General features: G+C 45.5%; 1 protein-coding gene across 3 annotated transcripts in view; it reads right to left on the bottom strand.

The window, feature by feature from the left end:
• OXSR1 (oxidative stress responsive kinase 1) overlaps positions 1 to 14,840 on the bottom strand; it is a 92,225-nt gene extending 77,385 nt beyond the window's left edge. For all 3 annotated transcript variants that reach the window (XM_051612536.1, XM_051612537.1, XM_051612538.1), the window contains exon 1: positions 14,673 to 14,840. In XM_051612536.1, the coding sequence (XP_051468496.1) occupies positions 14,673 to 14,742 (70 nt within the window). In that variant the 5' untranslated portion in view covers positions 14,743 to 14,840. The remainder of the gene's footprint in view (positions 1 to 14,672) is intronic.
• Positions 14,841 to 15,695: the final 855 nt, after the last annotated feature.

Genomic DNA, 15,695 nt, shown 5'->3' with positions numbered 1-15,695 from the left:
GGGACTGATCTGGGGACATAGAACGTTCAAATGCACTTTGTTTCCAAAGATAACTGGATTCTCACAGCCACATAAGGACATTGCAGCTCTCCCAGTAAAAGCAGGATGAATTGCACTGATGCCTCCTCCCAGGGAAATGCAGTCGAAGCCAGAGGTCCCTTTGGCTGAGGTATCTGCTTAACCAATGAGAACAGTCATGCTAAATGGTCACAAGACAAACAGCAAAACCTTGCTCTAGAAAAGCATCTGCCCATCAAGTGCCAGGGTAATTTAAAGTAGCTACACTGGAAAGCGCACAGAAAACAATGTTGCCCAAACTTTAAATCCAGCCCACTACTGGAAACTGAGTTTCAGGTACCCTGGGAGATGTGCACACTTCCCTTCCAGTTAATTCTCACACATATTTCAGTCAACATGGGACATCTACCATAACAGTCTTGGAGCATCAGTCTATCTCAATGTGGTATCAAATCCCCTCCAAAAAGGAAATACCCTCTTCCAGAGTCAAATGAACATTACAAGCACTTTAAGTTGGAAGGAATATCTGGAGGCCTTTAGCCCACTCTCCTGCTGCAAGCAGGGCCAAATCCCAAGTCAGATCAGGTTCCTCAGTGTCAAATTCAGTCTAATTTTGAATATCTTTAACAATAGATGTTTCTACAACCTTTTCGGCTGCTCCTGCATTTGACCGCCCACCTGGTAGAGCTTTTCTTCACCTCACTATCTAATCAGATTTTCCAACATTGCTCCCAACTACAGCCTTTCACTGTGCACCTCTGTAGAGTCCAGCTTCAGCTCTTCTGTAACTTCCCACTAGGTAGCTGAGGACAGGAACAGCATCCTCCCTTAGCTCACTCTTTTTAAGGCTGAAAAAACTCAGATCCCCCAGCCTGGCCCCATAAGTCATGTTCCCAAGTCTCCTCCAGCATTAGACTACACTCAGATGAACACCTTTGCACAGCCCTGCCCTCTCCTTTCACTATCCCCCAGCACACAATCAAGCTCCCTCTATTTTTAAGTGGGATCTGGAATCCATCCTCCACGATCTGGAGCGCAGTGCCAGAAAGCCGCTCGTGACGGAGGCTCTGGTTGTAATTGTGCCCCTGGGTTTTCCTCTTATGAACAATGCACACAAAAGACTTCCCTGCAAGGCTGCTCTGGACCAAGCCATGGCTTTCAGGCTCCAGGTATCCAGTTTAAGATTAAAAAAAGATAAAATTTAGAACTAAGTCCTGTCGGCTCTGGCATGATCTCACAACAGGTTTGTCTTACACTTCGCTGGTTCCAACCACCAGAGAAATCATCTGCCAAAGCAGCAATAGAAGCAGTTTGCTTCACACCTTTTTATGGGATTCCACATCTGCAACAAGCAGAAGATCCAGCAATGGAATCAAACACACACACGTCACCCCCCACCAGGGTCTCTTGGTCAAGAATGCAACATTAATGGTCCTTGCTCCATGTAACACAGACAGGACACCCAAAGCCCAGAAGGCTTTGGAACACAGACTCAGTATTCACACTTGCCACTGCAGGCACAGGGACAGGAACCTCCAGATGCTTCAGCTCTTTGACAGCCTCACACCAAAGACCTGTGGGATCCCTGCTCTACATTTACTTGTTCCAAGGACAATACATTAAGAAAACAAAAAGCTGTAAGACTGGGAATAGAATTTTTTAAATGTTCTTACAGAGCACAGGACAGATGCAGATCTAATTAAACACCAGATTGCAAACTCAAACTGATCTTCCACTGTTTGGTCCATTTGCTGTCAAGACAAAGTTATGCCTCTGTTTTCTACACTTCATTTGAGGTTTCTAGTGAGAAGAGGCCTCTTGCAAAGAACAAGCTAGCAAAAAAAAAACCACTCTTAAATTTGTAGCCATCTCAGTACTGACTGGGATTACTCCTTTCCCCAAGCAGAACTTGGTAAGAAGAGTTCACTGGATGTCAGAAGTCTCCCTGGCACAAATCCCACCATTCAGGAAGAGAGAAGTAATGCAGTGTTAATGGTCCTTGAATACAGTAACAGTTCTTCCAGCCACATCTCTACTACATGTCAAATTCCTACTACAAAATGGAAGACACAATCCGCAGTAACAATTACAAATAGCATTAATAAAACCAAAAGGAATTCAGAATGTGACCCAGAAACATTCCTAATACTGCCACAGAGAGGATATAAAAAAAAAATTTGCTCACCCACAGTGAGGAGAAAGCTTCACCATAAAGTGTCATCTACCCAGTTCAGGAAGACTGTTACAAATGTTAACAATGCTAGAAAAGAAGTTACAGCTTTGAATCCATAGGAAGATCACTTGGGTGCTTCTATCACTGCTCAGAACAAACCCAAACAGCAAGCTGACTTCCAATGCTGCTGTTAAAAACACTGCAAGCAGCTGTGAAACCAGTAAGGGAATATTCAGTCAGTTTGGTTCTCTGCCTGGCTGGAAAACTTTCAGGGAACTAAAGCAGCAGAAGAGCAATCCATGGCCAGGACAACAAAAACACTACAAAGCCCTAAGAGAGCAGCTCCCCTCCCACAGTAACACAGGGAGTGCAGACATGCACCTACGCCCAGGAAGCTCCCAGGGGCTGCACCAACACTGCCACACTCACTCCCACATCTTTCATTCCTGGTCTGGATTTGCTACAAATAGTAGTTCCCATAGAGAGTGCAATCAGGGCTTTACATTCATTTATCCACAAGCTGAAGGATGACACATCCACAGTGGAAGATGTCAATACTTTGTTTAAAACCCTGCTAGAGGCTGCAAGGTTTAACTTGGTGCACCCTCTCTCAACTCCAGTAGCGCCGTATGTGATCTATAGTGCATGGAGAAAGATATTGAATAGAGAAAAGGGAAAGAAATACTTGTTAATAGAGTGCAGGGAAGAAATAAATAATCATAAGTGAGGCCAGTGAGCAAAAGCAGATGTAACTGAACAATGGTGAGGAAGACAATTTTAAAGTCTATATTGGGGTGGAGGAAAATCAGCAGTCTCCACTGACGGTATATCACAGCAGAAGTACACACTATATATGAAGACATCTGCACTATGGCTGTGCAGCAATCCTACAGGCAGGCATAATAGCTGAACCCTCACACTTACAAGAGAGCAGCAGCCCTTGTGTTTCTGAGAAAAAGGCTTTAAAAAGAATAGCTCAACCCTGTTTAAAATAAATTATTCTAAAACTCTGCATTTCTGTGCGGTCAATGTCAAAATGTCACCCTGCCCTTCAATATAGCATAACTCACATCATCAAATGCAGCACATTCATTTCTCTCTCAAGCTCACCTTGAGCACAGCCAAATGCTGCAAACATTTAGCTGGGTTCAAGCCAAAGGTGACTGCACGTACATTAAGACACAGGGCATGTGTTGGACAAGACATTGAGAAAGGGTAATAATTGGGAGGTAATATGTCCAGGCACAGAATTAAGGCTTAAATACTTCAATAATTTCTATTTTGCACCAGCACACTGGATGACTACAGTCTAGACTTTGTAATGAAAGAAATGAAAGGAGGAATGGGACAAAGCCAGTTATTACTTGTGAAATCCTATGTTTGTTACATTTAAATTGTAGGTGTATCTCTTTCTAGTGACTCTGGTCATTTATTCCAGTATAGCCAGAGCTCAAGGTGCAAGGTCTCTGCAAGTTATGATCTCATTTATTTCAAACAGTATTGCACACGAGGGATTTCTGTTGTTAAGACTCAATTAGATATTTTCCCTTAAAATCTTTGCTCCATCATTTTGTGCTCATACCTGCAGTGTCCAACAGACAATTAATATTCCACCATTAATCCAGTAAGCTTGAAGAATTTCAGAAAATAAGGAAAAGCAGATTTCTAAAACTTAGCTATCAAATTAGAAATACAGCCAAAACAGTTGAACTGCATGTAAACTTGCTGACAATGAATTATTCACCATCCTGATGAGAGCTCCTGTTGTTGACAATACCACTGAAAACCAAGTGCTGTGTTCAGAGCTCAAAGGCTTCTGCCCATGTAAGACAATGTCTTTCTCAGGACTCAGAATGTTCCATGTACAGAGGAGAGTGATGATAAACCAGTGAAGATCACACAGTGCTGCCAGCACTTGTTTAAACACCCTTCCCCTCCAGTAGTCCATCAACACAGAAACACTCCACACTGCAGACTTACCGACCAGGTCTTTGGTTCAGTTCAGGAACTCAAAATGAGGAATACAAACCCATGCCAGTCACTTGTAAGTAGTGAGCCACCAGAGCCACCAGCAACTGAAGGACAATAGCCGGGGCTGGGTACATCTCCCCATGGCCTCACTGAACTTCACATAATAAATAAATGACTTTTAATTCCTAAGCTTTAGAGATCTAGCTACTGTAAACTGCACAACTCAATGCCAAGGTTTCTGCAGAAAGGAAGGGGAGTCTTTATGGAAATTTTCACCCCACCCCACATAGCATTGTTCTCTCAAAACTCTTTTGTTATCTCTTAGGCCCTGAGCACAGAAAAACAATCTGTTTTCCCACCTTCAGCAAACACTCAAGATGGAATCCTTACAGACTAAGAACAGAAGTGACATCTTTGGAGACAAATGGTCAGCCTGTCAATACAGCACAGGCCAGGACTGGAGTGAAGGGTGAGGAATAGGGTTGGCCATGCAAAGCCTGTCATATCAAGAAAGATATCCAACAAAATTGTCACCGGGTCACTTTGCTGCTTGATTTCACCAATGAACAGCTTCACCCACAGCCACCAGTTGACAGTGCATGCAGCTGAGCCAGGCTTGCAGCTGCCTCCCTGGGCCAAGCACTGCTGAGCACAGCACAGCAGCCACCCAGGTGTCCAGCACTACCCTAGACACAAGCAAAAAGCAAGAGAAAAAGCCATTGGTCACAGATTATATCAGCAGAGAAGAATTAACAGGGGTGGCAGCTCATCTGATATTCTCCCCAACCTTTTCACTGCAAACACTAAAGGATAGAAGAGAAACGCAGCCAGAGGGAGGGTGCTGCTGCTGGCTGTATGCCTAACCTCCTACAGTCCCTGGGGCACACCAAATTAATTCAAACTAGCATATATCCCCATCATACCCTGAAGCAGGTATGATATAACCTGAAGTTCACCTTAAAAAGAATAGAAACACTACTGACACATTGATGGTCTGACTAGAACTTCGCCAGAAAATACAAATGCCCTCTGGTTGCACAAGGTGCTCAGGTGATTTGGGGAACAACTTCATGACCACTTTCCCCATGGTAGTAAGTATGGGAAATTCCATAGCACAGTTACACAAGTCATGTGTGACATGCCACATTTACTTAAGATGCTATTAGTATGCCTAAATTAGATTTTCAGTTTGAAACCAGTTATATTTATTTGATTTTGTGCCAGCATCTCTGGCTAATTTAAAAAGCACTGCAGCTATGCAGCGTTCATTCTACACGATGGAAAGCAGGCTCAAACATCTCCTTTCCAAACACAGCAATATTACTAGGGAAGGTTTATCCTTCCCTTTTAATCATTGTCAGTTGTCTTTATGGTATATGCAACAATGTAAATATCATGCTGGCTGTCATCAGGTATTACCAAGGCTCAAAACAGCCCTGGTACAGTAGCCAAGCCAGCATTCTCCTTTCTTTCCTCCCAGTCTTTTATCTCTGAACTCTGTCTCAACTGTAATTGTCAACTGGAGAGGATATTTTATTTGGCCAGGATTCCACAAAACATAACAATCTGTCTGCATACAGTGCAGATGTTTGATAGTACAGTGGTTATTTTAGGTAAATAAGCTTTTAAGTATCAGCTATGTCCTCTCTTGAAGGCTATTATCCTTTCTTTTCAGGGAATAGCTTGAATAAGTATTTTCTGCATCTATTAGTGCACTCAGCACACAAGATTAGCCCACTGGTTAAAAATTATTCTTTAAACCAAGTGTAATGAGAACCATCCTGAGCCTCAGGATCCAGACAAATAACTATGCTCAGGCTGCTAGTCCATCAGCTGTTCAAATATAGATTTGCATCAGTGAGTTGTTGAACAAGAAGAGAGTCCATGCTCAAGACACTTTTTCCAGCAAAGTACAGTTTGCTCAAAGTCAATACACAAGTATTTATTAGCTGCTACCATGTTATTTATTAGAAAGCATTTGGCATCCTCAATTACAATTTTTCCTTCAGTGAAGGGATGGAACTTGGGGCCTCAGCTTTCAACTTGCTCAGCACACTACCTCACAAGGTGAAAGATGGAAAGGGGCTCACAAAAAAATTGGTCTAGGAGGTGAAGTTCTTATCAGTGAGGACATATAACACATCAAGTTTCCAAAGGACTCAATTTCCAGGAGCAGATCTTAAGAACTCACAGCACATTTAAGGTCTGAAGACAGCATGAACACCAAGCTGCAGCTCTCCCATGCCTTCACTGGGAAACATCCTTTGCAGATACAGCCTGAACATAAAGCTAGCTGCATCAGAAAAACACTGAGCTATAGACACACACTATAAGAGAGAAGACATTGTTACTTCCCACTGTCACAGGGAATCCATTAAGCAGCTGTTTCATACAGCAATTACAGGGTCACACAGAGGTTTGAGTGTTTAATAGAACGTGTGCCTGTAATCCCCCCATGCGCCATTTCAAATACAAGCCCTCATTAATTTGGTATAGGGATTATACAATTTGGCATCAGCTCTAGCAGGGAACTGGACTCCTTGACCCCAGCACTCCTTTCTTGGTCTGCATCTCAGCAAAATAATGACAGCAGCTTTCCATTTGTATTCTGAAAATTGACATAATGAAATCCAGCCCTGGGGATTTTGCAGGACAGGTGTTTTCTCCATGACAAGAGGCATCTTCTTTATGAGTTTTTAAGCCATCAAGATAACCTAATATTGTGTTATTTGCCTGAAGCTGGAGATGGCTTGAACTGTCTGATTGCCGTTGTACTGCCCCACTTACCTCAACAGGTATCAGCTCTGAGCACAGCCAACCAACTTTCTTAAGAAAAAATATCCTTTAAGTGCTATCATCCCACAGCTATTAAGTTGCGCTCTCACTTTTCAAATGCTACCATTTTCTACTACTCTCTGCACTGTTTTCAAAACTTTCTTTTCAGAGAGCTGGAACAAACTCTGGAACCCAAGTAAATGGACTTACAATCCCCTGAAGACCAAAAAATGAGCAAGAGCCTAACTTACACCAATTTGAAAAAGAAAATGCACACCCTGTCCAATAGTAGCTACTAAGCTTTCACCCAGTATTTAGGAAAAAACCTCAGTTTTACAAAACTTACAAATTGTCAGAAGATACATATGAAGTATGAACTCATACCTTGACCTCAAGCACGTCAACAAAAATTCCATGGTTGGGATTATTTTTAGATTCTTAGAACACTTTCCTACTTCACAACACTCTCCCCTCTAACAAACTGCAAAATTTTCAATTAACTCCGCTCTAAGACAAACAGCAGTCACCAGAAGACTCAGTGGGGTACTCAAGGTCAAAATTTTACTCTGTAGTATTAAACAAATTAATAATTCTGTGGATAGATGAAAAGGAAACAGCATCCTCCCACACAGCTTTATCAACAGCAAGGTGCTCACAGTAAAAAGAGTCAAGTCTTTGCTTAAATTGCCATTCATTACTACAAAGCAGTAACATTTTGGCAAAACCCAAGGAGAATTTACTACACCAAGAGACAATCACTGGAGTATTTCAATTTGCACTATTCTTCTTTAACAGCTGCTCATACTTTTTCTCTCCAGGATGAATTTACATAGGCTTATTTCCTGCCTGAAGGAAACATCCATTTGAGAGAACAGCATTAAGACAGTTTAGCATGAAACAGTGAACTGAAACAAACCAAGGAATTTTTCTCTCCCCCACCCCCAAGTCAGTAACTTTCAAGACAAAATGGAAGGAGCATAAAATTGAAATTTGGCAAGAAACTAAAACCTCATTCAGAAAAGCTTTTCTGTATTCCCTCAAAAATGCATTTTAATTCAAGTGAGTGATAAGAGTCTGGAAGTGCTGTTTCACAAGCACGCTGTACAAGCTGTATAAAAGTTTAATGGATGGGAGGTGGAGGGAAAATTCAGCTAATTTGGCAATTTGATGAGAAGGTGAATCAGTGCTCTGAATTTACTCTGTACTTCACCCACGAATGGGATTTGCAAAGCCTTTAAGACTCGAAGACAGCTGTTCCCTGCAGAACTCCCAGAACCAAAGACGTCCAAGAAATCCTTGTAGACTGTGTCAGACTCAGGTTTGGTGAAGGCTGATACATAACCAAGTATTTTTTTCCAGGGTGAAATTTCTCTTAATAGCAAAAGAAAAAAAAAATGGCATGCAGAATTTTTGCTTAATGCAGGTCACACACATCAGGAAATACCAATCTTCAAGAACCTTGGGGAGTGGTGAAAGACAGGCCTTGGAAAAAAAATGTTGTGGGATATTATAGCTATTGAGAAAGGGTGAGAAAAAAAAAAGATGGATTTTTCCTTTTTGCACTCGAATCACCATAAATCCCTACCTGCTGGTAGAATGTGATACAGTCACACAACCTGGTTAAAAACATGGAGTACATGGGCTCTGAGGCTTAACATGAGAACCGCACACATGAGCAGTGTTTCAAGGCAAACAACACAAGCAAAGGGATCAAACTTCAGAGTTGACAGAATCCCACGCTAAGGTCAGTCTCTTCACTTGTATTCATGCACAAAAGGAACATGAGAAACACTGAAGTGGCATCATGGACCTATTCAGATACCTGTAACCCTGTTGTCACTTAGCTGTACTGACACTATTTGCTCCAGTGATCTTCTCTTCCTCATACAAGTTGCATTTTGCTCTGAGCACAGCTCCCTTCATCAGCATATGCATAATTCTGCACATCAGAGGTACCACATCTCCTTTCATACACCAAGAATGATGACCTTCTGGTAAAGAGCTTGGACTGCCTGTCAGCCAGGGACCTAACCCTGCTTCCAGGACTTCCCCACATGACTGCTGGAAGGACAGATTTTGATGGGTTTTTTTAGAGATGTCAAGGCTGAACTCCCTTAAGTGAAGTCACAAGAAACTGCAGCAACTTGGAGAGCCAAGTTCTTTGTATCTGCATCTCAGTTGTTTGATTTTAAAGTGAGTGCAGGATAACAGGCTAAACTCATCTGGAAAGTCCCAGGATACTGATATTTAAAATACTTTGCAATGCCAAATTCCACTGCTCCAACAGCTATTCTTCTACACCCACAAAGCTCTGAAAAGTCTGTCTCTGCCTATTAAGAAAATTTAATAACACCAAGTTTACAAGCACACCATTAGCATGTCCACAGCTAAATTTACTGCTACAGAGATTTATGATGGGTATCACACACTTCAGGGAAAGTCTTAAAAAAAAGTTTACCAAAATGCAGTTTTTCACTATTCAATAATATCACTAGCAGTAAGAACCAGTGTTACTGCCCATCATTTTAAACAGCACCAACTTCTAATAAAAGATTATATCTCTAGACACTGACTTGGTGAGCAAGCTGCTAACACTCAGAAATAAAATAGATGCTGCCAAGTTTAAATAGACAAATGTTCTGAGGAAGAGTTGATCCTCTCCAAGATTTCATTAGCTGCAGAAGGAAGAAGCCTCCCAGGCATGCATTTGTCAGCCAACATATATGCCACTCAGGTGTGCTCAGTGGCACATCACATCCAAATTTCCCAGCATTAGCCAAGATATTTGCACTCAATTGAAAATATTTAAAGGGCATTCTTGAGAAATGAAAGCGTTAAACATTAATCAGCAGCACTAGAAGCAACTACTGCACAGAAACCAACCACAGGAAAGTGTGAACTGCTTCCACATGAAACACTCCATATGGTTTGGGTTGTTTTTAATACTCCAGAACAGCCAAAAGCAGTGGGAACCATCTCTGCCCTCCCCTCAAATCAGCAAGAAAAGCAGCCACACCACTTTGATAACAACCATGTATTCTTCCCAGCCAGCCTCTTCCACTACCACTTGGCTTTGTATGTCCTCAGCTTCTTTGTGCATTTTATCCTCCCATCATGAAAGCACTCAAACTACGCAAAGACACACACACAACTACTTACCAAGAGGTGAAGATCAACTCAATTTAGCCCTATTCTAGTAAAGTGATGGTATCAAAGGTCTTAAAGAAATGAGACGTGCCAAGTGTTCAAAGAAAAGGTGGTCTGGATGTAGGAGTAACCTGGCTCATCAGTCTCACTCAGGAAAACACAAGAGGATATATTTGTCTGTGTCCAAGCAGTTGAGAAATTGTGGTACCCAGCATCACCTACCTTAGTGCTCAAGCAGACCAAGTATTATGAATGACCTCTACTAGTATTATTTTATAATCTACATTTGCCAAAAGATAATTTTATGTAAGCTTTAACATAATATAAAACAACAAGAACAAAAAAAGGCTTTCCTACCAACTTTAAGTGAAAAAAGCTTACAAATGAGCACACACAAAGCAAGTCTTCAAATGAATTAACCAGTGTGAATACTGGGAATATGCTGTAGGCAACAATTTTGTTTAGCTAGGCTGAGGGGAGGAGTGGGAATCCGTGAGGAAATGCTAAAACAAAACATATGGCACCAAAACTGAAGTCTAAACACTCAATTTAGTTCTCAGGCAGTTATATTTTATAGAGTGTAACATTTTTCTTGAATGGGTTTTTAATAGTTAGTAATATGAAACTGGCTGCAACTAGCACCTAAGGCTCACAGGTGAAACTCAACACCACAATTCAAAGGAGAAACCTAGAAAGTTCTCATTGGACAAGAGCCTCCCCTTCCAGCTTGGTTTTTACATCCAAAGACTTGGATCATATCTGGTGAGCACTCACAGACTGCTCTTTTGCAGTGGCAGCAGTGCTTTTTCAGCACCACCCAAGCTTGAGATGGGTGACCATAGACGTTGTGATAAAATGTGGGGAAGCAGAAACCTTAATTCTAAGGCATTCCTCTGTATCTGCAAAAGAAAATTTCTCCCACGTGGTCACACATGTGCTCCCATGTACAGCTCAAGAAGGACATGGCTAGAAATCTAAATACTCAACTGCAAAAGATCAATATGTTCACAGGCAAAGCCCAACTCAAGAGCTACACAAAACACAGTCATTAAAAAACTTGATTGTTCACTAAATGGCTACTTCAATTTTCAATTTAAGCTTGACATCTGAGGGGTGAAGAAACTCCCACCACATCTGTTTGTGCAGCCTGCATTGTCCTCATCACTATGCAGGAATCTGTCAGGGGAGAAAGGGCACAGGAACAGAGCGAGGGAGCACTCCCACCACTAATTTATCTTCTGTTTCTGGCACAAACTGTTCACAGCAAGGGGATGCTCTTAAATCAAACAGCCACAACCAGCACAGCTCTCATCTTTCCAAAAAAGTAGCAAAATGAGAATGACCCAGATCCAGTCAACTTCACTACCACTACCAGGAATATTGAGATTCTAGGGAACCTACATGTGTATCTGATCACAAGCAGCACGAGGTAATTTTTTTTTTTTTTTTTTTCAGGCACCAAGAAGATGACTGCTGTGATTTATATGCAATCCAGGCTCAGTCCACCTTCACAACCACCAGCACAGGCTACATTTTTATTTTAAGATGAAAATTTAGATATCTCCAGAGGAGGTATTCACCTGCAAAGACTACGCTGGGCATACATTTCATAGGAATGCTTTATTAATTGCTTCTTCTACCCCACCTCCGTTTTATCCTTTTTTAAAATTAAAGTCAGGTTTTGATCCTGAGTAAGGTTCCTTGATTCAGTGGAACAGAAGTTGGTTAACCTAAGGACACTAGTCAGCAGTTACTAACACTAACCAAGTATGGTAAATGCAGCCATTAATTCATAGCTTTATAATGGCATGAGTCATCTCCAGTGCTGAGTAATCAATTTTTTTCACTATTAGCCAGAATATCAGGAGGGCAGTTTTACAGAAGTTCTCTTTGCAGGTAGAAAACTTGCTCTTTCAATACCTGCACCAAAGCAGTACAGAGCCATCCACATCAAATGAAAGCCCCACGTGGGTTTTTTCAGGCAAAAGCAGCACAAATTAAGGAATTGGACTACACATGAATTTCCCTTATTCTGATGTGGAAAAATAGCCAAGCTGGTAATCTACTGGCTGCCAGACTCTAAATGTAAAGAGCAACGTTTTTCATCAGGAAACAAGTTAAATCCTTTAAAAGCACCGGTGCAAGGTTCATCTCTTTCCACACCAGGACGTCTCTTTGTTCTCTGCTGGAAGACTTTTACAGCTCTACAGAAGCAGAGCTCAAACAAAAAGAAAAAAACCTTGAGGTTTACAGGAGACACGGAGCAGGAGGCAAGGCAGTCGAGCTCAGTTAACACAGTGACATTTTGTCCCACAAATCATATACGTGCTAGGAAACTGGTGTCACATCTCCATCCAGGACACTGGCAGACACACCAATGTTTGAAATTAGTAATGGTGGGGGGATGGGAAAGTTAAAGAGAAATCATATGCTTGCAATACACACATTTCAATGTAACCTCCGCTGCACACCGTAACGCCAACACAATTTTTCAGTGAGCAGGCAACATCCAGAAAGTTGGTTTACAGAGGAACAGGGAAATTATATGGAGGAAATTAAGTACTTCTTTCTCGCTTTCTCCCCAAGTTCTGTCAGTTAACACAAGACAACATATCTCTGCACTCCTCCTAATTACTTTGAGGCTGTAGGATGTGCGTCTCCAGCGGCAAGTTCTCCCAAGAGCAGAAGTGTATTTACATTCCCTTTTGTCTCCATCCCACCCTGCTCTCCTGCTACAAAGAATCAGATTGTCCATTCACTCCTATGGGAGGATACTCAAGCTCAAAAACCTTCATTTGCGCTACCAGAACACCCCTTCCCAGGCTCCCAAGGGGAAAACAAAAAAAAAAAATAGCATTTCCTACACACACGGATGCAGTTCCTCTTCCCTGGGATATGGGTAGCATGTTCTCCCCCTTCCTCCCCACACCTTTATCTCCTCAAAGAGGCTGAACGTTATCCTCCCCAGGGCGCTTTTTCCAAAGGAGGTTTAAAGGACTGATCTGCAAGATTACACGTTCCCTCTTTCGGGGGAGTTTGTCTTCTTCCTAAAGCACTGGTGCTCCCACTGAGCAAAGGGAGAGGACAATACCTGATCCGACAGAGCAACAGGGATTTTCAGAAGGATTTCCCCCCCTCCATAGCTTTAGTTCCTTCCTACTTTTAAACAATGCCAAGAATTTAATCTCTTAAAACAGCATTTTCACAAACTCTCCCACCCTCCTTAACAGAAAACTAGTCTCTCCATGAGGCAGAGCTGGAAGGCTGAGCATGATAGCACTACACCATTTATAAACTTCAAAATACAAGCGCTCCACAAAGATTACTCTAAAAATTAACGTCCTTCCTAAAAGCCTTTGTCCAGGAGCCTGCCCTGCCACCTCCTGCTTTATTTCATGCCTCCGGAGAGCGAGATGGGCAGCACTGACCTTAGAGTCACCTGTAGCACCACCTCAGATGTGTCACATACGTGCCCTAGGGCAACATATCCCTCGAACACACATCCCAGCAAAATGGTCGAGACAGCCAATAAATCAGTACAGCGAGAGGCCTTTAGGTAACTGTGCAGCTTAAAGTTAAGAGAGAGCGAGGGAGAGAACAAAAATCATTTAATGGAGAGAGCAAGGGCTGGGGCCTCGAGCCACGAGGACAATGAATGAAAATTCACAGCAGCAGCAAAAACCCAGGATAAAAGGCTCGTCCAGCGGCACTACGAAACCCTCCATCCCCTGCACGGACCAAACCAAGCCAGGGCTCTCAAAGTGCCGGCAGAGCAGCTGCACGCACACACACACACACACACACCCCCCCATAAAGAATGAGGGTGCCCCTGGAAGAAGAAAACCCCTGTGAGCTGTGGAGTTCGCACATCACCTCACACCCAGCACATCCGAACCGACCCGGTGACGGGCAGGCAGAAGAGCCCCTACAGCGTGGAGCCCACCCTGCTCCGTCCCCACGGGGATTTACACACACACACACACACACACAGAGGAGGCGGGAGAAGCCCCTGCCAGGCAGGTGTGTGTGTGTGTCTCCCCCAGGACTGCCCCACACGTCTGCCGGGCAGACCCTCTCCCCTCCCCATGGGTCCCTCGAGGCGTGAGGAGGGGGAGCAGCCCCAGGGGGAGCGGCAGAAGCGGAGCCCCAAGCCTGGACACGCACAGCCACGGCGGGTGGGGTGTGGGGCTGAACCCACCGACAGGAGTGGAGTGTGGGGGGTGGGGGGGAAGGGGGGGAAGGGGGTGAGACCCCCCCCCAGCAGGCGTTCCCTGGTGGGAGCGGGCAGAGCCGCGCTCCGTGAAGAGGTTCCCCACAAGCACTCGGGGCGAGGCGCCGGGGGGGGGGACACAAACGCTTCTCACACCCTCCACACGCACGGGGAAGGGAGACAGGCTCTGCCTCGTCGAGAGGAGGGTGTGTGTCAGTGCCCCCACCTCAGCTGCGGGGGGACAAACCCCCTCCACACCTCCCGCTGCTCCCAGCGGGAACCCCCCCCGGGGAAGGGAGGGGTGCCCTCCACACACACACACACACACCCCCGGGGAGAAGAGAACCCCACCTTCCCTCAGGCCCCGCCGCTACTCACCGATGACCTCCTGCAGCTCGTAGTCATCCTTGTTGATAGACCAGGGCAGAGCGCTGGGGTCCTCGGCCATGGCCGCGCCGCGCCCGCCCGCTCTCGGCGCCGCGAGGGGGAGCGCCGCGAAGCAGCGAGGGAACGGAGAGGACAGACGCTGCCCTGCCCTGCCCTGCCAGGCCCGCCTGCCCCCGACCCCCCGGCCCAGCCCCTACCCGGCAAGCGGCAGCCGCAACAACCCTCCTCCGCCGCTACCGCCGGCCAAACTTCGCCCGCTGCCTCCACCTGCCCATGCCCAGAGCGCGCCCGCGTCACCCGCGCACGCCCCGCCCGCCCCCCCGGGGGAGCCGCCCGCCGCCATCTTGAGCGTGGCCGCCCTCCCCTCCCCCGCCGCCGCCGCCGCCTCACGGTTTATCCGGACCCCCGCCGTCCCCGCCTCACGGGATGGGCCGGCGCGGCGGGGCTGCTGGAAGCGGGCGGCGGAGGGAGAGGCGTTAAGGAAGAGAAAAAAGGAATGGGGAAGGGGGAGGGGGGGTGTGCCACACACAAGATGGCGGCCGCACACATCGTCCCCCCCGCCTCCCTCTGGGGAGGGGGGGCGGGAGAAGACGCTGGTTTAAGCGCCAAGTCGGGCTGTGATTGGCTGGCGGCTGCCGAGCGCGCAGCTCCCATTGGCGGAGGGGCTGTCAATCACAGCTGGCGCTGCTGCGGGGTCCCGCCGCCCGCGGGGCGGGGAGCGAAGGCCGAGGAGCGGCGGGCGGGCAGGGGCGGCCCGGGCCTTGCCAAGAGAAGGATTCAAAGCCTGGAGAGTGGAAAGAAACAGGTCCCGGGCACAGCAGCAGCGTGCTCCTCCCGAGCCTGGTAGCAGCTGGCGGGTGTCAACACCCCCGCGGTGGGACAGACACGCTGGAACCGACAGAAGGATGGAGAGACATGGCGCGGCCTTGCTCGGATTCCGTCCCAGGAGGAACGTTTTAATCCCGATCCAAAAGCAGCCCGAGCTCCTGTCTCCCGTTTCCATTCCCCCCCGCC

Source organism: Apus apus, chromosome 2, assembly GCF_020740795.1.
Source record: "Apus apus isolate bApuApu2 chromosome 2, bApuApu2.pri.cur, whole genome shotgun sequence".
Lineage (NCBI taxonomy): Eukaryota > Metazoa > Chordata > Aves > Apodiformes > Apodidae > Apus > Apus apus.
Note: the sequence above shows the minus strand (reverse complement) of the source record. Positions and strands in the feature narration are given on the sequence as shown.